The sequence below is a fragment of the Macrotis lagotis genome, chromosome 1 (genome assembly GCF_037893015.1).
Source record: "Macrotis lagotis isolate mMagLag1 chromosome 1, bilby.v1.9.chrom.fasta, whole genome shotgun sequence".
Taxonomy (NCBI): Eukaryota; Metazoa; Chordata; class Mammalia; order Peramelemorphia; family Peramelidae; genus Macrotis; species Macrotis lagotis.
This window is the reverse complement of record NC_133658.1, coordinates 640,394,079-640,421,118: the sequence shown is the minus strand read 5'-3', so window position 1 is coordinate 640,421,118 and position 27,040 is coordinate 640,394,079. Positions and strand designations below refer to the sequence as shown.

The 27,040-nt window shown below is 35.7% G+C and overlaps 1 protein-coding gene across 7 annotated transcripts in view; it reads right to left on the bottom strand.

The window, feature by feature from the left end:
- Positions 1-27,040, bottom strand: part of KIF5C (kinesin family member 5C) — a 228,390-nt gene that overhangs the window by 121,980 nt on the left and 79,370 nt on the right. For all 7 annotated transcript variants that reach the window (XR_012474162.1, XR_012474159.1, XR_012474160.1 and 4 more), the window contains exon 2: positions 11,611-11,701. Coding sequence is in view for 3 of the 7 variants with exons in the window: in XM_074215135.1 (XP_074071236.1) it covers positions 11,611-11,701 (91 nt within the window). In the remaining 4 variants the exon portion in view is untranslated. The remainder of the gene's footprint in view (positions 1-11,610; positions 11,702-27,040) is intronic.

Below are 27,040 nucleotides of genomic sequence, written 5' to 3'. Positions count from 1 at the left end.
CAAAAAGCCATTCCCCAATTGACAAATGGTCAAAAGATATGCAAAGGCAATTTACAGATGAGGAGATCAAAGCAATCCATAGCCATATGAAAAAATGCCCTAAATCATTAATTATTAGAGAAATGCAAATTAAAGCTTCGCTGAGGTACCAGCTCACACCTCTCAGATTGGCCAGTATGACCAGGAAAGATAATGATCATTGTTGGAAGGGATGTGGGAAATCTGGGACACTATTACACTGTTGGTGGAGCTGTGAACTCATCCAACCCTTCTGGAGAGCTATTTGGAACTATGCCCAAAGGGCAACAAAAATGTGCATACCCTTTGACCCAGAAATACCACTATTGGGTCTATTCCCTGAAGAGATGAGGAAAAAGGGTAAAAACATTACTTGTACAAAAACATTTATAGCAGCCCTGTTTGTGGTGGCAAAGAATTGGAAATCCAGTAAATGTCCTTCATTTGGGGAATGGTTTAGCAAACTGTGGTATATGTATGTCATGGAACACTATTGTTCTATTAGAAACCAGGAGGGATGGGATTTCAGGGAAACCTGGAGGGACTTGCATGAACTGATGCTGAGTGAGATGAGCAGAACCAGAAAAACCCTGTACACCCTAACAGCAACATGGGAGTGATGTTCAACCTTGAAGGACTTGCTCATTCCATCAGCACAACAATTGGGAACAATTTTAGCCTGTCTACAAAGGAGAGTACCATCTGTATCCAGATAAGGAGCTGTGGAGTTTGAACAAAGTACAAGGACTATTCCCTTTAATTTGGAAAAAAAAACCCAGATGTCTTATTGTTTGATCTGGTTACCTCTGAGAATTCTGTTCTCTTTAAGGATATGATTTCTCTCTCATCACACCCAATTTGGATCAAGGTACAACATGGAAACAAAGTAAAGACTGATGGAGTGCTATCTGTGGGGTGGGGGTGGGGGTAGGGAAGCAAGATTGGGGGAAAATTGTAAAACTCAAATAATATCTTTAATAAAAATGAAAAAAAAGTTACAATCTAAATGAATAATCTATGAAGAAGTACAACTAAGCTGGAATATATCTAGAGCTTAAGAAAATGAAACATCTATATTCATCCACAAGAAATGTCTCAAAAGTTTTGTGCAATTTTAAGCTTTAATGGTTTTAATACTACAGAGGAATATAAATATATTCATTTATAACCCAAAAGTTTTAAGAAGGAAGGGTAATCCATTGCTTCCAAGAGAAAATAGAGGAAGAAAATTATAATTAAGATATAGCAATAAACTAAAGAAGTAGCCCTATTAAGAAAAAAAGAGCCATTTTCACAAGTTGTCAAGTATGTAGTTGTCAAAGACTGAAGACTTAGAGTACTATGAATACATAAGCCAACTGCAGGTCCAACTCAACTGTTTTTTTAGACCCAAGATTCCAGAATTAGATGGCAGTAGCCCATTGATTACCCCTCAATTAAGCAATTACCTAATATCATGGTGATAATGCATTTTACATGTTCAATGAAAAATGCTGGGCTCAACCCTAGGACACTTTAAGAAAAAAGTCAGTTTATTTCATCCAATCACTCTCCATTTTTCAGAGTAATTACACAACATATAGCATAAAATGTACAAATATTTGGAGACATAAGACCCAAGTTAAAATCCCAGCTCTGTTACTTAATATCTGTGTGATGTTGGGTGACTCCCATCACCTCACTAGGGGACAGTTTCACAATCTGTAAAACAAGGATACAGAATTAGATCACCACTACTTCCTTCAACCATAAATTCTATGCTACAGTCAGAGTACTTTTTTCTCAAAACAAAAATATTTTAAAATTACCACTTATTATATATAATTTATCAAAACTATCAGATGCATTGTTAAATGAGAGAATTAAGAATAGAGGAAATAATCTTGTGTCTTGACATTAATTTTCATAGCCTTTCTCATCTCTGATTTTGGCCATTTTGTAGAGAATTCAGTTACCAGCATTCTAGTAACTAAGTAAGCCAAAAGAGATGGGGGGGGGGGGGGGGCGGCAGATCATTACTAGAATGAATAAACCATTTAAAAGGGTTGAGGGAAAAGAGAACATGTAAATAAGAAATTTTCACTTCTGGTCTTCTGGGTACTTGGCTTATAACACATTTTCATGATAGGAAAGGCAAATAACCCTAAGCAATCAACATATATTAGCTGTTACATATTTATAATGCTTCAATAAAACTATTTAATAGCATGGTATTTAATTCCCTAGTAGCCAGTATTCAAGGAGGGAGGAAGAGAAAGTGAGAGAGAGAAAGAGGGATAAAAATAGAGAGATCTTCCTTAGATTTAAACCTGCATTTCTTATGCTGAAATAATTCATCACTTCCTCTTACTGATTTAATGGAAAGATTAAAATAAATATAAGAATCTTTCATAAAGATGTCCCACTAGTTAGGAAATTTCCCTCTGGTAGCAAAATAGAATAAAGCAATGATTAGTCCTAGTAAAAAAGCAAGCAGAATATGGTTTTGATGTCTTAAAAGACTTCTCACTGTACTTCTCTTGTAAAAGGAAAATGTTCTATTATTACTTTGTGATTACTAGACCTATAATTATAATCAGGGCCACATCTAATGGTATCTGAATGGACCAATCACAAAGACACAATAAATGGACCAGTCACAAAGACACAATAAATATCTTCAACAAATAGAGGCTATGACATTATTTTTTATTTTTGTTTTTGCAGTTTTTGCAAATGCAATTTGGAGAGATTTCCAACAGTGGATATCCAACCCAAATCAGAATGTTATCTCCTAGAGAAAGAAGTAGGTGCTTAAACTACTATTAAAAACAAACAGAAAGTGTGATCAATCCTGCCTGAGATACTCACCAACTATGTAACCTAAGACAAATCACAAACTAATCCAGTCATACTTTCTTCTTGGAATAAGTGGAGTAATTATACATTTTAAATGGGGATAATTATAGCACCTATCTTAACAATGTTAATGAGAAGATAAAATGAACAATATATGTAAACCTTAAACCTATATAAAATGTGGATAATGGTGAAAATAGTGTAAGAGTAAAAAGGAAATGATATAAAAAGAAAATCCTAGTTCATCTTTGATCACTCATTTTAGTAAGACAGAATTGATACATTGACGACAGTGAGAAAAGGATAACTTAAGAAAAAGATATTTATAGCCACACATATCTATTAAAAGAAAAAAAAATATCTTTTGTGTCCCTACCCTTCAAGTAAAAGCCTACAACTTCTTTTGGCAAACTCCACAGGATTATTCATTTGAGCAACCCAGGGCCATCCCTTCTTCCTTTGCTTTTTGGTGAAACCCGTGAACCATTTTTCAGAATAATGTTAAACAAATAAAGAATATGCAAAATTCCAGTTAGAGTTCTCTAAAAAGAAAGATGAATTTTTCCCCCAGGCAATTTCATGAACCACCTAAAATCTATCCAATAACAACAACACCTAAAATAGAGATAAGGAACCTTACACCAAATCATGCTATTTTATTCAGAGTAAACCTAAATCCACTCATCATTTTCTCTGTAATTTTCCACAATAATCACACCACTCAGACCATCAAAATAATAGCTAGCAGAGCAAAGAAGCACTTAGCTATTAGAATATGAATTAGAAAGAATCATGGTCCATTACAGGATTAAGTCTAGTTATCTGCACAGCTACCACAGAAGTGAATCACACTGTTCAGGGAAATACCTGCTGTTGATTTCCAGAATTTCAATGTACTTAAAACTATTTATGTCTTGTTTTGGGTTTTTTAAAAGAACTAAATTTATCACTGGGAGTCAGGAGTGGGAACCCTCCAAGCTGTTCAGAGGTACCAATATCCGTGAATTTGAAGTAGTAGTTTCCGCAGTGTTCAAATATATGTTAAAATGGAAGCTCTGAGCAGGGAAAATGATAATGAAAAACAAAGGAATAGAAGATGGCCCCAAGGCTCTTTACTGGGACAGCCTGTAGAAACTGCCAAAAGAAGTGTTAGTCTTTTCCCTGATCTAAGATGACAGGGAGAGTAATTTTTAAATGACTGCATACATCTTCCTGCTGATTTTTCTGACACAAACCCATTAGAGACAAGGACAGGCACAGAGAAAAGGACACATTTCTAAATGCAAATGTTGGGAGAGAGTGGGAAGGGAAAGTAGTTCCAAAAGTAAGCCAGTCACCTAACATTTATGAAGCATCTCCAAAATTAGCATCTTGTGCTAAGTTCTAGGGAGGTAAAAATAAAAACAAAACAGCCTTTGCTTTCAAGGACCTTATAGACTAACAGGGAGGACAACATATAAACAATGACATTCATACCATACAAGAATATAGTATACATACAACAGAGAAAGGATATAACATGGAGGAAATCTTAGAGGAAAAGGACTAAAATTAAGGACTGATAAAAGCCTCTTGAAGTTAGGTCTTTACCTGAGTTTTGAAGGAAGTCAGGGAAGCAAGAAGCCAGAGGATGAAGGAGAGTGTTCTAGCATAGGAATCATTTAGTAAAAATGTTCTAAATCCAGAAATGGAATGACTAGTGCCAGGAACAACCCAAAGACAGTCTAACAACTTTACCAGCAATAAGAAGATGTAAGATGATTGCATTCTAGAAGAGTACCCTGGCTGTATAGTTCTAATTAATTTGGGTTTGTTTTTTTTTTTAGATTTTTCAAGGCAGTGGGTTTAAGTGGCTTGTCCAAGGCCTCACAGCTAGGTAATTATTAAGTGTCTGAGGCCAGATTTGAACTCAGGTACTCCTGACTCCAAGGTTGGTGCTCTATCCACTGCACCACCTAGCCACCCCTCTAATTAATTCTTAAGGGATCCTGAGTGACACTTTTTAAAATGAAATCCAGGATTAGATAAAATAAATCAATTGAAAATGTTCTACAGGAATAATTTTGGAATCAAGAATTACAAACTTGGAGAGGGACAGAGCCAAGATGGCAGCATGAAAGAAACATTTCCCAGTAATTCTTCCTCCCCCCAAAACTCCAAAAGCCAACAAAGTATGACTCTAACTAAAATTCAGAAAGACTGAGTGATATTTTTTTTCCCAGTCCAAGATAACTTAGAAGTTCTGCAGGAAAGGTATGTTTCACCAGGACCAGGAGTTGGAAAAAAGCCACAGCCCAGCCCAGCCCAGAGATCACTGGCAACAGCTTGAAGAGGCAGTGAGAGAACTCTGCTATACCAAAATGAGTGTGGAGTGAGGAGCACAAACCATAGAATCTACAGCGAGAATCTGGAGAAAGCAGCCTGCACCCCCCAGAGATGGTAAGAGGTCAGGGAAGACTGCAGAGATTTCTGTGCTCTCCCTTGGGGTAGGACTCTGCTGCTAGCCTACACTCAGATCCAGGTTGCAGTTTAGGTGTCCATACTAAGTAGCCAAGCTGTATCCCTCCTTATAGCTCCAGGGCAGAGGGAAGTAAGGGGCCATCTACATATCAAAGCACAGGCAAGAGAGCATAAGACCTTGGAGGAATAAAGGTCCCAGTGGGGTGTCACCCCCCAAAAACCCAAAGCCTTGGAAGTGCTGTGGATTGGTCTTGGGCTGAGGAAATGAGTAAACAACAGAACAAGAAGAATCTGACCATAGTGAATTACTTTAGTCCCATGGAATATCAAAACACATGCTCAGATGACAACAAAATTGAAGCTTCTGCATCCAAAACCTCCAAGAGAAACAGAAAATGGGTTCAAACTATGGATCAGCTCAAAAAAGACTTTGAAAAACAATTAAGGTAGGGGTGGCTAGGTGGCACAGTGGATACAGCTTTAGCCCTGGAGTCAGGAGTTCAAATCCAGCCTCAGACATTTAAAAACTACTTAACTGTGTGGCCTTGGGCAAGCCACTTAACCCCATTGCCTAGAAAAAACCTAAAAAAAATGCAATTAAGGGAGATGGAGGAAAAATTGGGAGGAGAAATGAGAGTAATACAGAAAAATCATGAAAACCATATCAACAGCTTGGTGAAAGATATACAAAAAAACACTGAAGAAAATAATATGTTAAAAGCAAGTTTAGGCCTAAAGGAAAAAGCAAAACAAAAGGCAAATGAGGAGAAGAATGCCTTAAAAAGCAGAATTGACCAATTGGAAAAGGAAATAAAAAAGCTCTCTGAAGAAAATAACTCCTTCAAATATAAAATGGAATTAAAGGAAGCTGATGACTTTGCAAGAAATCAGGAAGAAATAAAACTTTTCCAAAAAAAGACAAAAATTAGAAGAAAATATGAAATATCTAATTGGGAAAACAACCAACCTCGAAAACAGATCCAGAAGAAATAATTTAAAAATTATTGGACTATCTAAAAGCCACAATCAGGAAAAGAGTCTAGACTTCATTTTTCAAGAAATAATGAAATATTTTTCATTATTTCAATTTCAATTATTTCATTTCAATAAATAATAAAAAAATATAGTAAAATTTCCCTGAGATCCTAGAAGCAGAGGGTAAAGTAGAAATCGAGAGAATTCACTGGTCACCTCCTAAAAGAGATCCCAAAAGAAAAACTTCCTGGAATATCATAGCCACATTCCAAAACTCCCAAATCAAAGAGAAAATTCTGAAAGCTGCCAGAAACAAACAATTCAACTACCAAAGCTCCATAGTCAGGATTACATGGAATCTGGCAACATCTACATTAAGGGCTCATAGGGATTGGAATATGATATTCTGGCAGGCAAAAGATCTTAGTTTACAACCAAAAATCAACTACCCAGAAAAATTGAACATCCTCTTTCAGGGGAAAAATGGACTTTCAATGAAATAGGGGACTTTCGTTGGGGACTTTCAAACTTTCCTATTGAAACAACCAGAGCTGAACAGAAAGTATGATCTCCAAGTACAGGACTTTGGTGAACCATAGAGGGGGTGGAAGACAAGGACTATGAGGAACTTAATGATATTGAACAGTTTGTATTCCTTCATGGGAAGAAGATATTGATAACTCATATGAACTTTCTCATTTATAAGAGCTGCTAGAAGGAGCCTATATAGACAGGACATAGGAAGGTGCAGAATATAATGGTATGATGTGGTAAAGGGATGGAGTCAATGGGTGATAAAGGAAAGTACTGGGAGGAAGGGAAAGGAGATGAAAAAGAAGCTAAGAAATTTCACATAAGAGTCAATAAAAAGCTTTTTCAATGGAGTAGAAAGGGGGAAGGCAAGGGGGAATGAGTGAGCCTTCATTCTCATCAGAAATGGCTGAGAGGAAATAACATACACACTTAATAGGGTGAGGAAATCTATCTTACCTTAGAGAAAAATGAGAAGAAAGGGGTGGGATAAGGGGAATGGAGGGGGGGAAGAGGGGAATAGGTGATAGAAGAGAGGGAAGATTGAGAGAGAGTGTATTCAGAAACAACACACTTTTGGACAGGGCCAGGATGAAAGGAGGGAGAGAGAGAGAGAGAGAGAGAGAGAGAGAGAGAGAGAGAGAGAGAGAGAGAGAGAGAGAGAAAATAGAATAAATGAGAGTGGGGAGAAATAGAGGAGGTGTAGCTAGTAATAGAAACTGGGAAAAATATTGAAGCAACTTCTCTGATGGACTTATGATAAAGAAAGCAACTCATCCCCAGAGACAGAGCCATTGGAATCTGAACACAGACTGAAGCAAATTTTTGGTTTCTCTCTCTCTCTCAACTTCTGGGGGAAGGGGGGCTTATGTTTACGCTTATGTTTACTCTTACAACACATTCAATTTCGATCAATGTATAGCATGGAAACAATGTGGAGACTGTCAGACAGCCTTCTGGGGTGGGGGGAATTGTAAAATTCAAAACCTTACAAAAAATGATAGGTAGATACTACTATTGTATATAATTGGAAAATAAATAAAATGTTAGAAAATAGAATTACAAACTTTATTCTTTCTCTTAGAGGAGACAGGAAACATAATAGTTGAGATGGTAACTTCTCTTCACTTCTACTGTTTTAAGTATCTGACTTACTCAAGTACTTACTCAAGACTTACGCAAATACTATCTTCTGCAAGAAATCTTTCCTAGTTGCCCCAGCTACTGTTTTTTTTCTGAGATAAACTTCCACCTCCCCTCTACATCTTGCATGTATCTTCAGAAGTACATGTTGTTCAAAAGTTTACAAAGGATGAATGTTGAAAACTATCTTTGCATGTAATTGGGAAAAATAAAATAAAATGGGGGGGAGATGCAAAATGATGGCATGAGGGCAGTAATTCCTAGAAACCCATCCCCACAAAGCTCCAAAAATCACAAAATTATGACTCTAGTCAAAATTTAGAGGAATTGTGTCATGTTCCTGTTAGACTCAGGAGGTGTTAGGTTCCTGCCGGCTAGCTTATCCTGACTCAGGTGAATGTTGAAGGGGTGGGACACAAGGGAGACAAGGATAACAAGTTCTCCTTATAGTTCTCCAAGATTTTCATTTGTTAAACCAAATACAAGTGCTTAAAAATCCTCCCTAGTCCCTTGTTCACTCCCACTCCCATGGCACTCTACAATCAACCAGTAAATAATGCTCTGGTGCTAGAGGACACCAGGTGACGAAAGTTTACAGTACTCCCAAACACAGCAGTCCCTTACAGACCAGAACTCACAGAAAGACTGAGTAATACAATTTCCCAAACCAAGACAACATAAGGATCTGCAGGAAAGGGCTGTTTCACCAGGATGGGGGTTAGAAAGAGCTGCAGTGCAACCGGGTCACAGCCACCCCCATGCCAGAGCAAACCAGGTCCAGCCTCCCAGGAACACCTGGATCTATGGCAACAGGGAAGTTTCCAGACTTAAATATGTGGCACCAGAGTGAGCACCAAGCCCAGGCCAATGCCAACCTCAGAGCAGCCCTGCAGTAGAAACCTGAGGAGCCTCCCAAGCAGCTGCTTCCAGAGCACAGCCCACAGACTTGTTAAGGGGGTAGGGGTCTCTCTGCTATCCCTGGGGCAGGACTGCTGCTTTGCCCATACTCAGATCCAGGGCCCAGTGTGGGCCCCCATATAATCATAGAGGAGCAGGGACCCTCCTCACAGCTCCAGGGCAGAGGAGAGTGTTTGTGGTCATTCACAGACCAGAGCACAAGCCAGGAGAGCAGTCAGAGCCTCTCATAAGTTCTTGAAGGAACTGGTGTTAGGGGGAATCCCAAAAACCTCCAAAAGCTTTCAAAGTGTGATAAAACAGTCATAGACTAAAGAAATGAGAAAACAACAGAAAAAGAAGAGCCTTTAGTTCCATGGAGGATCAAAATACACACTCAGAAGATGACAAAATTGAAGCTTCTATATCCAAAGCCTCCAAGAGAAATTGGAAATGTGCTCAGGCAATGGAAGAGCTCAAAAAAAACTTTGAAAAGCAAGTAAGTGAGATAAAGGAAAAATTGGGAAGAAAAAATGAGAACAGTGTAGGTAAATCATGAAAACCAATTTCAGCAGCTTGGTAAAAGAAACACACAAAAAAATACTAAAGCTAAAAAGGCTCTCTGAAGAAAATAACTCCTTCAAATGTAGAATGGAGTTAAAGGAAGCTGATAACTTTGCTAGAAATCAAGAGACAATAAAACAAGCCCAAAAGAATGAAAAACTAGAAGAAAATGTGAAATATCTCATTGGAAAAACAACTGACCTCAAAAACAGATCCAGAAGAAATAATTTTAAGAATTATTGGGCTACCTGAAAGTCATGACCAGGAAAAGAACCTAGACTTCATTTTTCAAGAAATAATCCCGCAAATTGCCCTGAGATTATAAAAGCAGAGGGTAAAATAGATATTGAGATATTGAGGAAATCTACAATCACCTCCTGAAAGAGATCCCCTCCTCAAAAAAATTTCCCAGGAGTATTACTGGCAAATTCCCAAACTCCCAGGTCAAAGAGAAAATACTAAAAACTGCCAGAAAGAAACAATTTATTTACCATGGTGCTATAGTCAGGATTACATAGGATTTGGCAGTATCTACATTAAAGGCTCATAGGGATTGGAATATGATATTCCAGAAGGCAAAAGAGCTTAGTTTACAACCGAGAATCAACTACCCAGCAAAACTAAACATCCTCTTTTAGGGGAAAGATGGCTTTCAATGAAACAGAGGACTTTCAAACTTTCCTTTTGGAGCAACCAGAGCTGAACAGAAAGTTTGATCTCTAAGTACAGGACTCAGGTGAAGCATAGAGAGGTTGGATGGGAGGGACTAACTATAAGAAATTTAATGATGTTAAATTGTTTGTATTCCTGCATGGGAAGAAGATACTGATAACTCATATGAAACTTCTCATTTAAAAGAGCCATTAGAAGGAACAGATATAGACAAGGCACAGGAGGGAGTTGAATACGATGGTATAATATAGTATTAAAGATGGATTCAATGTGTGATAAAAGTACTGTGAGAAAGGGAAAGGACAGGTAGAATGGACTAAAGAGTCAAAAAAAGCTTTTGCAATGGAGTGGATGGGTTGGAGAAAGTGAGAGGGAATGAATGAGTTCATTCTCAACAGAAATAGCTCAGTGAAGAAGTAACTAAAACACACACACACACACACACACACACACACACACACACAGTCAATAGTGTTTACAAATCTATCTTGCCCCAGGAAAAAAATGAGAGGAAAGGGATGGGATAAGGGGGAATGGGGGAGGGCAGGGAAGTAGATGATAGAAGAGAGGGAAGATCATGGGAGAGGGTCAGATACAACATACTTCTGAGGAGAGAAAAGGTGAAAGGAAAGAATAGAACAAGTGGGAGTGGGGAAGAATAGAATGGAGGGGAATAAAGCTAGTAATAACAACTATGGGAAAAGATATTGAAGCAACTTCTCTGGATTTATGATAAAGAAGGCAACTCATCTCAGAGACAGAGCCAACAGGATCTGAGCACAGACAAAAGTACACTTTTTTCTCTCTCGCTTCGTTTCTCTTGAGGTTTCTCTATCTTTGGGGGGGTGTTTACTTTCACAAAAAGATTAATGTAATAATATGGAAATAAACCATAAAATTAAATTTTTTTAAAATAAGTACAAATTGTTTTTTCCTCATTAAAAGCTAAGCTCCCTGAAGGCAGGTCCTATTTCATCTATGCCTTTATATCCCCAGTGCTTACCAAATGTTTGACACATAGTAAATAAGCACTTATTAAAATACTTATTGATTGATCTGTGTTTTGAAACAACAGAACACTAATCAGAGACTAAGGAGACCTGGATTCTTCCACTTATTAGGTGTATGATCTTGGGCAGGTCATTTTACTTCATTGGCCTCAAGTTTCCTCTCCTGTAAAATGAGGCTGGGAAAGCTTTGGTAAACCTTTAGATGTTCCAGATCTAAAATTCTAGGTTTAAATATAAATTTCCCTTCTACACTTCTGTCTAACAGGGCCCCTCTGTTAAGAGGTCACCAACAAAAGAAATAAAGTGACTTCCAAATGTGTCACAGAAATATTAAGTAACTTGTCCGACATTAGTCATAAAATAAAAGACTGTCAGAGCCAGGGTTAAAATTCAGGATTTGTCAGTAAGTTTTTGCTTACAGTCACGGCATGTCCATTAGTAAGCTGAAAAGTAACTAAATGTCTCAGTATCCCACAGCTTAAGGAAATAAAGAAGCTGTACTTACCTTTAACGATTTGCTTAGCACAAGCATTGTAAACCTGTTCTTGGCTTGTGTTGGGTGGTAGTACTCTGTCAAAGACATAGGGTTTGCTTTGCTAAAATGAGAGAAGAGAGAATAGAAGAAACATATATATATATATATTAGAAGATAAGAAAATATAGGGGAAAACATCAATATTGATTGAGCAGAATACAATTTTCCCTATTTAGGACAAATCTACCATAAGTGTCATCATAAAAGAGTTTATACACAGATATTTTTATTCACATTCTAGTTGCTTTCTCCTTTAAGGTAGGTATACCTAAGAAGTTTCAAAGGCAAGGCTCCAAAGATTGTATTTCCTTGTAGGTGAAAGCCACTCCAGAGTAATGACAACTTTTTCCTCTCAATGTTCTGAGTGACCATATGCAAATACCCACAGAAAACCAAAACAAAACAAAATAAAATTTATCCTTATCCAGGGCTTTAAAGTTTTTTTAGGTCATTTGGACATTAACTTCTAAGAAAAAGCACTTTTTATAAGGAAAAAAATGAGGTTTCTGGTTGTAAAATCAGTACACAAGCATGTCTCTTCTCATGAGAAACACAAAGTCAGTATAATGACTTTTTTTCAACATATCATCTTAAAAGCCATTTTATATTTCCTTTTCTTTATTCAAGGCCACCCATATTTTCACTTTAATCTGATTTTATCCTTTTAAAATTGCATGTTTGTCTATTTGGAGGGTAGGTTTTGGGAGGAAAGAAATTAATGAGAAAAAAATTGTGATTTGTCCATCTCTTCAATTCTACAGGTGGTCCCAAAATTTTTTCCAGGGATAGCCCTATTTCTCAATCAGGATACTAGTTCAGAACAGAATTCAAGGATAAGGCATGTTAATTCTTGTAAACCAGTCACTCAGGTGTCTATCTCTATTAGTGGCACAACATTCTGAGTTTTATGATTCTGTCACTTACATAAAACTGCCCAGGATTACCCACAAATTTCTCACCAGTTAATTATGTATTCAATCCACCAGACTCCACTCATTTAATCAATGTGACTGAGTTTTAGTTGTAAAAAAACAACCTGGATCATATCTGTGAGTTCCTTTCCAAAACTTCATTTAGTATTCCCAGGATTCCTAAAGAATGATAGATTTATCTCTATGGAATGTCAGGACCAAAGTCATACCACTAAAAATTAGCAATATATGCCTTTTAATTGAGAGATTGACCAATTTACATTATTCAAATACTAATCAACAGTAAAAATCCAATTCTTTCTCCACCTCCCATTATGAGGATGCAGAAAAAAAAATATCCCTTAATATTAAAATATTTTTAAAAGAATATAAGCACTGTTTAAATCTTTTTTTCCCTAAGACACATTGATTTTGGGAAACCAACTTCTCCCTTTAAATGGCATTAGGCATACACCATTTTCAAAGTCAGGACTCAGGGTCAACCTTCCAGTCTCCTACCTGGGAGTGATTTTAGGGATTCTGGAAAGGTCTGCTCTGCCCCTTCCCATAGGCTGATGTCAAGAATTGCACTACAGTTTTAGGACTGGCTTAGGTTTTATTCCCTGTTTAAAAGCAAATATCTCTGGAGGAGACAGTACTTGAAGTACTATCTCTAATTATACTTCAATATGGATCTTTTTTTTTTCAGATCCCTGACTGACTAAAAGTTCTGAAGGTTAAGGCGTCATTGATTTTGCTGTGTTTTGCAGGAGGGAAATGGGGTTAGAATATAAAAAGGCATGCATAAATGGGGTTCTCAGAAAATTTGACTATTCCACAGCTATGTTTACCAGCCAGGTTCACAACCCAGCTAAAAGTTTGATTCTCTGTGGTTTCTGCAACTGAAATATTTAGTCATAAGCACAAATTTTAGCCTAGATCTGAGAATTCATTAGTATAGGGAATGCCTGGTGAAGAAACCTTCCCAAAAGAATGCATATTACCAATGATTTCACAATGTAGAAAGTTACCTGGGACAGAGATAGCTGATATGTCTTGGCCAGAATGACACAACTAGTATAAATTAGTAGTGGGCCTTCAAGTCAGGTCTTCTTGACTCTAAAGGTAATCTATTATCTGCTACACCACATTAACTTTCTCAGCCATAAATTATCTTAATTTATCAGCATTCCATATTCTTACAGGCTTCATCTATTTATCAATTTAATAACAATCAAATAAGGCAGTGGGTGGAGTAAACAAATAGGAATTTGACTATCCACTGAGCACTTACGAAAGATATAGAAATATAGCTTATGATTCATTTATAACAAATCCAATATATTTACAAATTTGGTTCTAATCACCAAGATGAATCATTTTGACAACAACATCCTAGTTTGGGGGACAGGATCAGGGTAAAACTGCTGACCTATTAAATATTGTGCACAGGAAGAAAAAAATGTTCCTCTCAGGTTCCCTGATCTTTTTTTCAGCATTTATATTAGTAAGAGAGAAGGGAGAAAAGAAAGGAAGTTCAAATATATTCCCTGAGCATCAGTCAAATAGTAGGTACCATTTGTCAAGTGCCAAAGAAGTAATATAGCAATTTTCTATAACCTGTTATTAACTGCCATAAAGGAAACTGCCTAAGAATCATTACAACTGTGTATTGAAAAAAGGAAGAAATTAGAAAATGAACACTTACAAAATCTATCTTGTCAGTACTAAACATTAACAAAATAACAATAGAGTCAAAAATTGAAACACCATTGTTGCATTTCTTTTCTTCAATTAAACTGTTAAGTGAATGTGAAGTCTTACTGACAGAATTCATTCAGTTTTTTAAGTTTGATTTTGGAAGAATTGAGGACATTGTAATATAGTGGATAGAGAACTAGCCAGGAAGATTTAGAGTCAAATTCCACAAATTCTGTGTCAGTCACATTTGACCATTGGGCAAGTCATTTAACATTTCAGTGCTCTTAGCAACTCTTTAAGATGAAGTTATAGAAATAGTATCGAAAAGTATCATAGAAGGATATTTCCTGTACTAATAAATCACAAATCTAGTCCCTATTCCTTTTAAAGAGTTACAAAAGAATGTCCTTGGTCAAAATCTAGCCAATAGTTGCCACAAATGACACTTCATTTGGGTAATTTTATGAAAAGCTTCATTGACTAGATGTAATAGACTACAAGGTTTATCTCTAATCTTGAATATGATGGATTTCCCCTGATCACAGATCCAGCTTCAAAATTCACACTTCACATAAATAATAAAAAAGAAAGAAGTCAGTAAAGAAAAAAGAAAAGTGTGTCAATCCTTGAAAATTCTGGGGCAGGAGAAAAAGGAAGTGTGATGGCTTCATGAAGATAGTTGATCTCATGTAACTAAAAATAAGGGACAATGAATTTTCACCAAGCAGTTAAGTTCCCTAAAAGAACAGAAAGAAAGGTTTCTATTTGCCAAGCAAAAATGAACACTGCAGTCAGCATTCCTGAAATGTACATCTGGATCAGATTTCTTCTACTGGTTCTGAAGAAAAGCCAGCTCTTTTTCTGATCAGATCCTAACAGCAAATGCATTCATTTTCAGCACCAGCACCCACAAGTACTTTGAGGACAGATCACCCGACAATGTTCCTGAACATTGGGTGACACTAAGCAGCATCTTTCAGGATTTTAAATGAGGTCAATGGTTTCTTTTCTTAAGAGTTCAGAAATGATCCCACAGTCTAGCAAGACAACATTTCACTGATGTAGTAAAAGACCAGAACAAATCTGCAAATAAGTTGTTCAAAATCAAATGTCTGATTTAATTTTATTCCAACAAAAGTAGTTTGGGTTTTTTTTTCAGTTTGATAAAATATTATTACAATTAGACAATTAGAACTGAAAAGTATCATAGAAATCATCTATGACCAACATCTTCATTTTACATCCTAATGTATATTCTTTGAAACTCAAAAATTAATGTATATGTTATTTTTTTAAAGAATCTAGACTCAGAAACTTTAAAATTTTTCTCAGATTTTTGTATCATCACACAGAAAGCCATAAGGTAATTAGCTATTTCATTGGCCCAAATTAATTGAAGCAGACACCTGTATGTCTTTAGAAGGAAAGTTAATTGGGGCAGGAGGTTATTTTGTCATATGTCAATATATCAATTCCAAAAGACATTATAAATGCTTTGATTTAATTTTTAAATGCAAATTTATCTTTGTTTAATCATATGTGAAGTATATTAAAGTTGCTGATATTTTTATAGAACTGAAATATTTGAAGATGGTAACAATTTTATTTGTCTTTAGATCCCAAGTGTCAAGCAAGTTGTTTTATATAAAATGTTTAATATTTTTTCTTAAATTGAAATGTTTGTTAAATGCTTTACATTTAAAATTAAATCTTTCAGTTTGTCACATGAAACAAGATAATTTAAAAACTTCAACTTTATTCTTCCTGTTTATTCATAAAGGGGACAAAGAAAGTTTTTGCTTTGTAAAGTTTCCATAAACTTCATTATTTAGAAGGTGTTAATTCAAATAAAGAAAATAGTCTTAACCCAAAGAATGATTGTTGTTAAAGCTGGTTTAGCACAGCTCACTGGTGTCTGATAAATTCACATCTGTTAAGTCACTAGAATTTATTTTTTAATTTTATAAGTAAAATATATTTCTTGAATGAGTTCACTCTGGATCTTGAAGTTCATTAAAATAGATATTGTAGCAAATTGCTGCTAAATGACCATTATAACCAACTCTTCCAAGTCAGAAGATAAGAACTGACAATAGTTCTGAATACTGATAATATTGGTAAGGAAATGAATTTGAGTTTGTTTTTGTAAACTTCTTTTAATCTATTTATAAAATATTTCTTGAAAGCTGCAAGAATATAGTTTCAAATAAAAAGATATTAGGGTGTAATATAAAGGGTGCAGGATTTAGAGTCAGAGAACCTGGATTCAAATTCAGGAACTTGCTACCTTTGTGACCTTGGACAAATCACTTAATCTTAGCATCAATTTCCCAGTAAGTAAAATGGAGGGGTTAGACTAAGTGACTTTTAAAGACCCTTAAGAGTCCCACTGGACATTTGGATATTATTTTTACCTTTTCCATGATTTATATTCTTAATTTTTTGTTGTTGTTCAGTCATTTTTCAGTTGTTTCAGTTTCTCTGTGACCCCATTTGGGATTTTCTTGGCAAAGATACTGGAGGGGTTTTGCCATTTCCTTCTCCAGCTCATTTTACAGATGAAGAAACTGAGGCAAACAGGGTTAAATGAGTTGCCCAGGATCTTATAGCTAGTAAGTATGTGAGGTCAAATTTGAACATAGGAAGATGAGTATTCTGATTCCAGAGCCAATTCAATATAGTGTCACCTAGCTGAATGTCCATTTAGATGTCATGTGGTATTTTGGATTTATTGCTGATACTAAGTATTTCCCACACTTATTATAATAAACATGATATTTAAAAAGTTATTTTCCAGTTTTCATCCCCAACTACCTTTAATCTTGGAAACAGAAGTTCTAAAGTTGATACTGTGGGGAAAGAATGCAGGGTATGGAGTAAGAGAACCTGGCTTCAAATTCCAAGTTTGTTGCATACTCTTTATGTGACTTTCAGCCAGTCATTTAGCATATTTCCTCATTTTTAAAATGAAAAGGAAGCTTAAAATGATCTCTGAATAACCTTACATCTTTAAATTTGTGAATTTATAAGCAGAAAGATCTGGATTTAAATCCTATCATATACTTGTGAGTTGTGCAGACATTTTCTCCACTGATAAAAATCACAGAATTTTCACGGGGTTTTTTTTGCCTTTCTTCAGTTTACAGTAATATTTACATAGGTTTATTTTGAGTTTTTTTAAAGTTAACTAAACAAATCCTTGAAAAAAATTATGATTATTTTAATCAAGTTTAAAAACATTAAATTTAGTTTTATACGTGCTAGTTTCAAATACTCAAATTTTCAACCATCTAGCAAGTTAAAAAGTACCTTCAAATAATTCATGAAAATGATTTTTTATTTTAATTTTATTTTTCCAGTAATATAGTTTTTAACATTCATATTTTCTAAGTTTTTGAGTTCCATGTTTTTCTTTCTCCTTTCTCCCCCTTACAACAAGTAATCTGATACATGTTATGCATGAATAATCACATAAAACACATTTCCGTATTAGTCATATTGTGAAAAAAGACAGAACAAAAGTGGAAAAATGTGAAAGGAAAAATATAAAGCAAAATTTTTAAAAGTGAAAATAGTATGTTTTGGTCTGCATTTAGACTCCATAGTTCTTTCTCTGGATGTGAATAACATTTTCCATCATAAATCTTTTAAAATTGTCTTTAATCGGGGCAGCTAGGTGGCACAGTGGATAGAGCACCAGCTCTGGAGTCAGGAGGACTTGAGTTCAGTCCAGCCTCAGACACTTAATAATTGCTTAGCTGTGTAACCTTGGGCAAGTCACTTACCCCCATTGCCTTGCCCCCCCCAAATTGTCTTTGATCATTGTACTTCTGAGAACTAACTCTATCCTAGTCGATCACATAATAATGATTTTTAAACTTCCAAGACATTGTGTTGATGTATTGAGTTAGCATGTCCACTTCAGAAGAAAGATATGTTATGGCAAACTATGCATATATGTAGCTCTATTCAGCTAAAATATGGATTATTTAGCATCAAATCATCTGAGATTAAGCATTAAATCATTCCTCAGGGGACACAGCTAGGTATAGTAAACAAAGGTTATGAAATCAACAAAGCAGCTAAATAATTAGGGAAAACAATGTGTCAATAAGAAGCTAAAATTGAGAGTTATAGAAGATAAATGAAAAATAAGATGTCTTCAAGAAAAATAATCTACTTTCTACTAATTAAAAATTATTGAAGTGGGAAACTAAAACAAAAGGCTGAAATACCAAATCCAGATTACTTTGAGTCCAGGTTTGCACAGTTGATGGAAGGTAAATTTTGATTACTATAGTCATATAGGATTGATTAGTCTTAAAGATGGGAGAAACCTGAGAAGTCATTTAGTTCAAATCTTTGATTTTTTTTAAAATGAGAATTCTGAAGCCCTGGGGAATGGAGTTAAGTGACTAATTCACAGATCACAAGTAACATATATATATATATATCCAGGATTTGAACCTACAATTTTGTGAATCCAAGTATAGTGCTTTTTCACTATGCATGTATATTCTTCTCTTGATAGAAATGAAGTCTGCCTAGTTTTACAGCAGTGCCCTGATTTACAGTACCCTGATTTACAGTACCCTTATTGGTGCAAAGCTAAGATTAATAATAGTTAGCATTCACATGTGTTTTAAGGTTTGCAAAAGGCATTTCAAATATTATATCATTGTAGTCTCACAACAACCCCACATGGTCAACCCACCTGCTTCTAACTTGCTAGGAATCCTAACTAGCCACATTTAGGAATAAAAATTTCTAAACATGCAATTCTTTAAGGAAATATGTAGTCAACCCTGCCAATAAAGTTTAAACTCTTCAGACCCTCAATTCTATGCAAAATCATAACTTTTCAACATGTAGAGTACAAGGAAAATGAAACACTTGAAAGGCAGAAAATAGAAATCATGAAGAAAAAGTGACACTCATTTACAAGGGAGTCCATTGTTTATGACTCCTGAATGTATGTAAAGGATCAAAAGAAGTTTCATTTTTTTAGTTCCATACATTTAGATACCAGGTTGCCAAGGAAATTTTTCCTTTCATTAACATCAAATTCATTTTTCCTGAGGTGATTTATATCATTTTATCTTTTATGTTCTTGAAACTTCTTAAACCAACTTTAAAGATTCTTAATTCCATATTAGTACAGACTCCAGAGCATTTCTTTGCTACCTTATTTTTTTTAGTGTTTTTAAAACTCTGAAAGACAATGAATTGATGCCTTCAGTCATGTTTTTAATGTATATAGATATACATAAACTCCAGGGTACTTTGAGGTCATCAGAGAGTTTCTTTGAATTTAAACAAAAGATTCCAAGGACATTTACAGAAAAGAATAAAGGAAGTATAGTTGTCATTATACAGAAAGTCCACATTTTGTGCCCTAGGATCCAATTATGAATTTGGAATTCTTGTTCAAGTGTGGATTAGACTAGACGGCCTCCAGGGTCATCCTGATGCTGTGAATTGAGATTAATTATTTCTCAGGAGGGAAGGTTGAGAATCAACATAGTAGTCTCCCTGGGCAATATAGTATTGCTACAAAGTAGTCAGTCATTTGATCAAAGTTGGTCTTTCATCTAGTACACAGTAAAAAGGCTAAGACTGCAGTGAAAAGGATTTAGGTTCCTACTAGGGCTAAGCCTCTGTTAGAGGGCATACAGCTTCATCCAAATCAGCTGGAAGAGGGGAGGAGCAGGTGGTTGAGGAGAAATCGCCATCAGCCATAAAATAATCTGCCTCTAGCTGATCCTTTGTGTGAAATAAATAGTCAGTATGGCAGCATCAGGTTCCCTCTTCAGTCTTTGTTGTTTTCCTTCTCTGGACCCACAAATAACTTCTTCCTTTTCACTTTCCACCAATGAAGTCAGACAGTGATAGTCCCTAGACCTAACATTTCTTGGTTCCTTTGAATTTTCAATATTGTTTGTGCCTTTGAGCTGTTGATAGCCCAAGAATATTCTTGAGGGTTTGTAGACTTTCTTAGGTTGTTTGCCTACTATTCTCTTATGTTAAACCTAGCATAGTTAGATCTTCATGAAAGGTTGGATAGATACAAAGTTTAAGGAATAGTTTTTTCCTGTCAACTAACAAGACCCATACATAGTACTAAAAATATTCTTATTTTCTGAAGGCAGAAGACTAAACTAATTTCTTTCTTTCACAAAATCTTTAGTATTTCCATCAAGTACCTAAAAGTGCCAATCTGCAAACCCTTCCCTTCACTAAATTCCTCTAATTTCTTACTTATCATGCCATGGATATAACCTGGAACCCTTCAAGATTATGTCAAAGAAGGATTTGCCCTGGCAAAGCCTTCTAAATTGAATAGACTCTGAACATAGTGTCTGTCATGAAATTCAAAGAGTTTTGTACACTAGATAGTCAAATTCCAGGTAATAAAGTTTTCAATTTACGAAAACAATCGGCTAAAATGTGGGGAAATTTGTAATCCCATTCATTGAGGGATCACTGCCACAAAAAAATATAGCTCTCTGACGAACTGAAATATGTGTTAGGCCCTTAACATAAAAAGAGTTGTATTATGATTATATGGTCATGGCACTCAACTGAAAAGATTATGATCTAGGTGAAAAGGAAAAGACATACATAAAAAAATAAAGAACTAATAATAAAAGCGATAAATATAATGACAACTCATTGACACCTTGATAGAGCTTTGATCTCATTTGTTTCGATGTGCAGGTGAAAACTCATCTATGATTTCACATTTGATACAAAGTTTTCCCATTTAGTCCAATAAATCCTTTTCTCAGCTGCTATCCATTATATTGTTATCTTTCCTTTAGATTGCTTGCCATTGCATGAGATACCAATGAATGTTGTAGGCTATGCAGTAGTAATCCCCCTGGCTCCTGCTCATGACCAGCCCACTTCCTTATTAAGTCATAGTACTCTCATACAAATGATAAATGCTATAATATAGGAATTTTTTTTAAAAAATAGCTTTCGCAATAAGCTAGGGCAGTGATGAAAAGTTTCACTGAGACAATGAGAGCAGAATGAATAGGACTTAGAGATATAGGATAGACATGTTTGTTGTCCAAATCAAATTTGCTATAAAAAGTAGAAATTTTTAAAAAATTTAAATTTTATTTATTTAAGGCAATTGGGTTAAGTGACTTGCCCAAGGTCACACAACTAGGCAACTATTGCATGTCTGGGGCCAGATTTGAATTCAGGTGCTCCTGACTCCAGAGCCAGTGCTCTATCTACTATGTCACCTAGCTGCCCTGAAATTTGTAAATTTTTTAAATTTTTTAAATTTAAATGAAAAACAGAATTTAAGAACTGGAAATGATAATCATCAGGGTAATGTTAAGAGATGAATCTTTTTACAAAGAAAATAGGCTTAGAAAAGTTAAGAGACTTGGCCAACTATCATGCCTAATTAATAATGAAACTCAGAACTTATAAGACTCAGGTTTTGTGAACTTGTCTAGCACTCTATAAAATATAAAACATCAGGAAAGCTCATTGAGGACTGAGATGATGTTTTATTTATCCTTATCTGAGGATGATATCCTTAGACTAGGATGATAACATTTATATCTTTATATTTTTCCTCAAAACACATTATATCATACATTGTAGGCATGTAATGATGAAATGATAAATAAACAAACAGCACTTCAAAATTTAATCTTCCTCAATTCAAGACTGAATTATCATTATTTTACTGGGTTTCTCCCCTAATCCCAAATGACTTCTGAATCTATAATTTTAGACCAAAGAAAGAAAAACATGAATTTCTTTTTCTTTTTTTTCTCATTTATCTTAATAATGTTTTTTTAACTTTTTATTAAAGATTTTATTTATTTTGAGTTTTACAATTTTTCCCCTAATCTTACTTCCCTCCCCCCACCCACCATAGAAGGCAATTTGTCAGTCTTTACATTGTTTCCATGGTATACACTGATCCAAATTGAATGTGATGAGAGAGAAATCATATCCTTAAGGAAGAAACATAAAGTATAAGAGATAGCAAGATCAGACAATAAGATATCAAGTTTTTTTTTTCTAAATTTAAGGTGATAGTCCTTGGTCTTTGTTCAAACTCCACAGTTGTTTCTCTGGATACATATGGTATTCTCCATTGCAGAGAGCCCCAAATTGTCCCTGATTGTTGCATTAATGGAATGAGCAAGTCCATCAGGGTTGATCATCATCCTCATGTTGCTATTAGGGTGTACAGTGTTTTTCTGGTTCTGCTCATCTCACTCTGCATCAGTTCATGCAAATTCCTCCAGGCTTCCCTGAATTCCCATCCCTCCTGGTTTCTAATAGAACAATAGTGTTCCATGACATACATATACCATAGTTTGCTAAGCCATTCCCCAATTGAAGGACATTTACTTAATTTCCAATTGAATATTTTTGTACAAGTGATGTTTTTATCCTTTTTCATCATGTTTTTCTTAAAAGAGAAGTTATTCTACTTTCTAATTCAACTTTCAGAGAATGTAAAAGTTGGAAATGACCTTAAATATCATTTAGTTAATCTTCAAGCTGACATACTAATTCTTTCTCCAAATTTCTATCAAGTCTTCAACCAGTCTTTACTGCTTTATAATAGGGCATTGAATTCCATTATGAAGCAGTGAATTAATAATTCACAAGGAAACCTATACCATTTTAACAGTGCTGTCACAGAATCCTTCCTTCCTAAATTTTTCTGAAATCTACCTTCCTATAATTTGCAACTTAGAAAACTCTTTCCTCAAAATCTTGTGAATGAGAAAGTGAAAGTATTATTCCTTTAAACACCAAATTTTTACTAAGCTCCTAGTATTTATGCGTGACATAGATGAGAAAATCAATTTTCACAGAGGGCATGATAAATGCCATCATCATTCACCATAAGTTTGTGAATGAATGTAAGAGGAAGAATTCCAACCCAGGTCTGGGCAGCCAGGATGGTAAGTTGATAGAACACTGTATTTTGAAGGCAGGAAGATCTCAGACATTTACTATCTGGGTGACCCTAGGGAAGTCCTCCTAAACTCTCTGAACTTCAATTTCCTCATCTATATAATGAGGGGCTTGAACTCAATAGCCTCTATTGTGCTTCTAATTTAAATATGTGATACTATGATCTATTTTTTTTAGGTTTTTGCAAGGCAAATGGAGTTAAGTGGCTTGCCCAAGGCCGCACAGCTAGGTAATTATTAAGTGTCTGAGACCGGATTTGAACCCAGGTACTCATGACTCCAGGGCCAGTGCTTTATCCACTGCGGTGCTTTATCCACTGTGCTACCTAGCCGCCCCTATGATCTAATTCTAAACATGATACTCTTTCCACCATATCACCCTGTTCCTTAGATTGTGCCTAATTCCCCTTCCATATGGCAAGCATACAGATATTTGAAGACAGCCCCCCCTCTCACCACTGAGTCTTTTCTCCAGTTGAATCATTGAGGGGAACAACCCTTGGCAGAAGGAAAACACCCACTCTCACCGATGACTGCTACTAATAGGGCATGCAAACCAGTCTAGGAGAAAAAGCAAGGCATCCTGATTTCACCACTTTCCTTCAAGCCCTGATGGAAAGAGCCCCGGATCTTAAATTTAGGCTGAGCCCTTAAAATAGTAATCCTTCCCTCACCATTGGTCCTTTTTCTACCCTATCCTTCCCCAAGCCCTGAAGCCATTATTCAGGGAAACCATGTTGATATGAGTTCAAATCCAGCCTCAGACACTCATACTAGCTATATGTTCCTGGCAAAAATGAGAGGAGAGAGAGAGAGAGAGAGAGAGAGAGAGAGAGAGAGAGAGAGCGAGCTTTGAGGGCAATGTAGATCCCTTCTGTTTATACTTTTATTAATGCAGCCTAAAAATGCATTACCTGCTCACTTCCCCATACAGTAACTGGCTTCCCAGTTTTGGCCTAAAACTCCTAGAGGAAAGAAGCTGCTTCAGTTCCATTTCCCCTAATGAGAGCCATGGGAAGAAATCATTGTAATACACAGAGCTGACCTCAGGGCACAGTGCTTTGGAGCCCATGTGGCTGAGACAAGGGTAGTGAAGAGTGATGTAGAACAGCAGCTGGAAAGAAAAGGAGTTTAGAAAAATAAGAAAGAAAAGGAATATAGAGGGGCAGCTAGGTGGCATAGCAGATAAAGCACCGGCCCTGGAGTCAGGAGTACCTGGGTTCAAATCCGGTCTCAGACACTTAATAATTACCTAGCTGTGTGGCCTTGGGCAAGCCACTTAACCCTGTTTCCCTTGCAAAAACCTAAAAAAAAAAAGGAGTATAGAGACATTGCTAACTAGCAGTAAAAAGCAAACCAAACCTATATCACAAGGTGGTTTCTGAGGAATATGGTCTGTATGTATAAATATACAGAGAAAGAGATAGCGATAGAGAGATATAGATATATAGATATAGATGATATGCATTTTGGGGGGAGAGCTGAATTCAGACCTGGAATGAAAGTGATACAATTACTGCTGTCCTAAAATCCTAATGCAGATTTTCACTGTGGCTGCAGAATCTAGATCATAGGTCTAGAGCCTGAAGAAACTTCAAAGAATAACTATTCCAACCTTTTCATTTTCTAAATAAGAAGACTAGGGGGTGGCTAGGTGGCTTAGTGGAGGATAGAGCACTGGCCCTGGAGTCAGGAGTTCAAATGTGGCCTCAGATACTTAATAATTACCTAGCTGTGTGATCTTGGGCAAATCACTTAACCCCATTAAAACAAAAACAAAAAACAAAAAACAGGGGCGGCTAGGTGGCATAGTGGATAAAGCACCAGCCCTGGAGTCAGGAGTACCTGAGTTCAAATCCAGTCTCAGACAATTAATAATTACCTAGCTGTGTGGCCATAGGCAAGCCACTTAACCCTGTTTGCCTTGAAAAAACCTAAAAAAAAAAACAAATAAGAAGACTAGGTTCTATGGACTTGCCCAAGGTCACATAGATAGAAAGCATCAAAGGCAGGATTTATGCTAGGATGGTATGAAGGTAATGCAGGTTCTCAAAGGTTAGGGCAGCAAAGCAGAAGGCCCTGGCAGACTGCCCCAATTTAGAAGATCTTTGAGAATGGAATGATCAAATTTGTGTCTATCATGAGAGGGTCAGTCTAGCTAAATTCAGAGAACTAAATTGCCAAAAGGTAGGCCAATCGATGATTCATGTTTTTTTGGCATGAATTTCATGAAACTGTTGGATTCTAATCTGCCTCAACAGAGGAAATACCAAGATCAATGAAATCACAGCTCTTTGTCATATTAAAATAATTATTCATTACAATTATTATTAAAAACTAATTTTTGAATTAGTTATAGTGGAAATTAATGAATAATTAAAAAGCATTTATCAAATATGATGTGTACAACCCTATCCTGAGAATACATTTAGAAAAGCAAATCAATCTTGTTCTGAAGGATCATACATTCTAATGGGGAGAGAAAACACAGATTTCAGCTGAAAGTCAGATGAAACAATCATGTGGTCCTTAGGATACAGAGGCAAAGTAGATGGTAATGCATCTTTTTTAAATGTAATTTCCACAGATAAACTATATCCATTTCTGATATTTCATCATTTGACAGTGCCTAAGACTGTGTTGGTGAGAGCTTTCTTTTCCATTCTGAATCTTCACTAGATGTGGTTACTGAGGAGACAAAGGTTACAGAAGTGACAGAGGAGGGAGAAAGACACAGATGGAGATGGGAACAGACAGACAGAGACAAATAGAGAGACAAAGAATAAAAGAGGCTATTTGAAAGAAAATAAAAGAAGTTGCTTCAATCTTGAGGAGAGAAGGGTAATGTTGCCAGGCAGTCAGTCCCAGTCTCATACATGTTACCTTATTAGTACAAGTAGTGGTAATATTACTTTAAATAATCAAGATGTGATTTTTACTTTTAATATAAATTTCTTTTAATTGACTCTCCTTTGTTTTTGCAATGATATTCCCCCCTCACAACCAAATCTTAATTCTTCTTTGTTCAAAATTCATCTCAAATCTCACTTTGTAAGGGAAAATTTTACTGAACCTCTCAACCTTCCCACCCAAACCCTGCTCCACCCCCAAAATGCCTTCTTCTTTTACATTGTCTTCCATTTATTTGATGTAAAGTTCATATGTAATCTAACTTTATACACAATCTCCCCTATTAGAATATCAACTTCTTCTGGGCAGGTCCCTTTTTGCCTGATTATTTTTGCTTGATCTATTTGCCTGATTATTTTTGCCTGATCTATTTGCTTAGCAATGGTACATACTAAGTGTTTATTAAATGTTTGTTGACCAACTGAATAGGAGGTTCTTTCTCATCAAATTTTGGCAAAAACTATGTTGGATTTTTAAATTCTTTTTGGATATATAGTGATAAAACAGACTTGCTCTTCCCAAAAGGTTGAAGATTTGTAATGGCAATTTTTTTTCAATCCTAAGAGTAGGCAATATATAAAGCTTATATGGAGGTGAACTAAAATGAAATAATTAAGCTCAATTTAGAGATTATGAAGGTTTTGACAATCTGAAATAACAAATCTAAAAGATTAATAACAAAATAGGGATTTCTTAGGTGAATGCATATATTATAACATAACTTACCTAACATGACATATTTTATTGTATCTACAAAATACTTTGCAAGAGAACTCTTATTACCTAAGAGGAACAGATGAGAGAAAAGCCAAAGCACTGAGAAAAAGGCTTTGATAGATTCCTGCTTTATTCTCTCTTAAGTTAAATGACTCCAGCAGAACCACAATGACTGATAGATTATACACAACACTATTT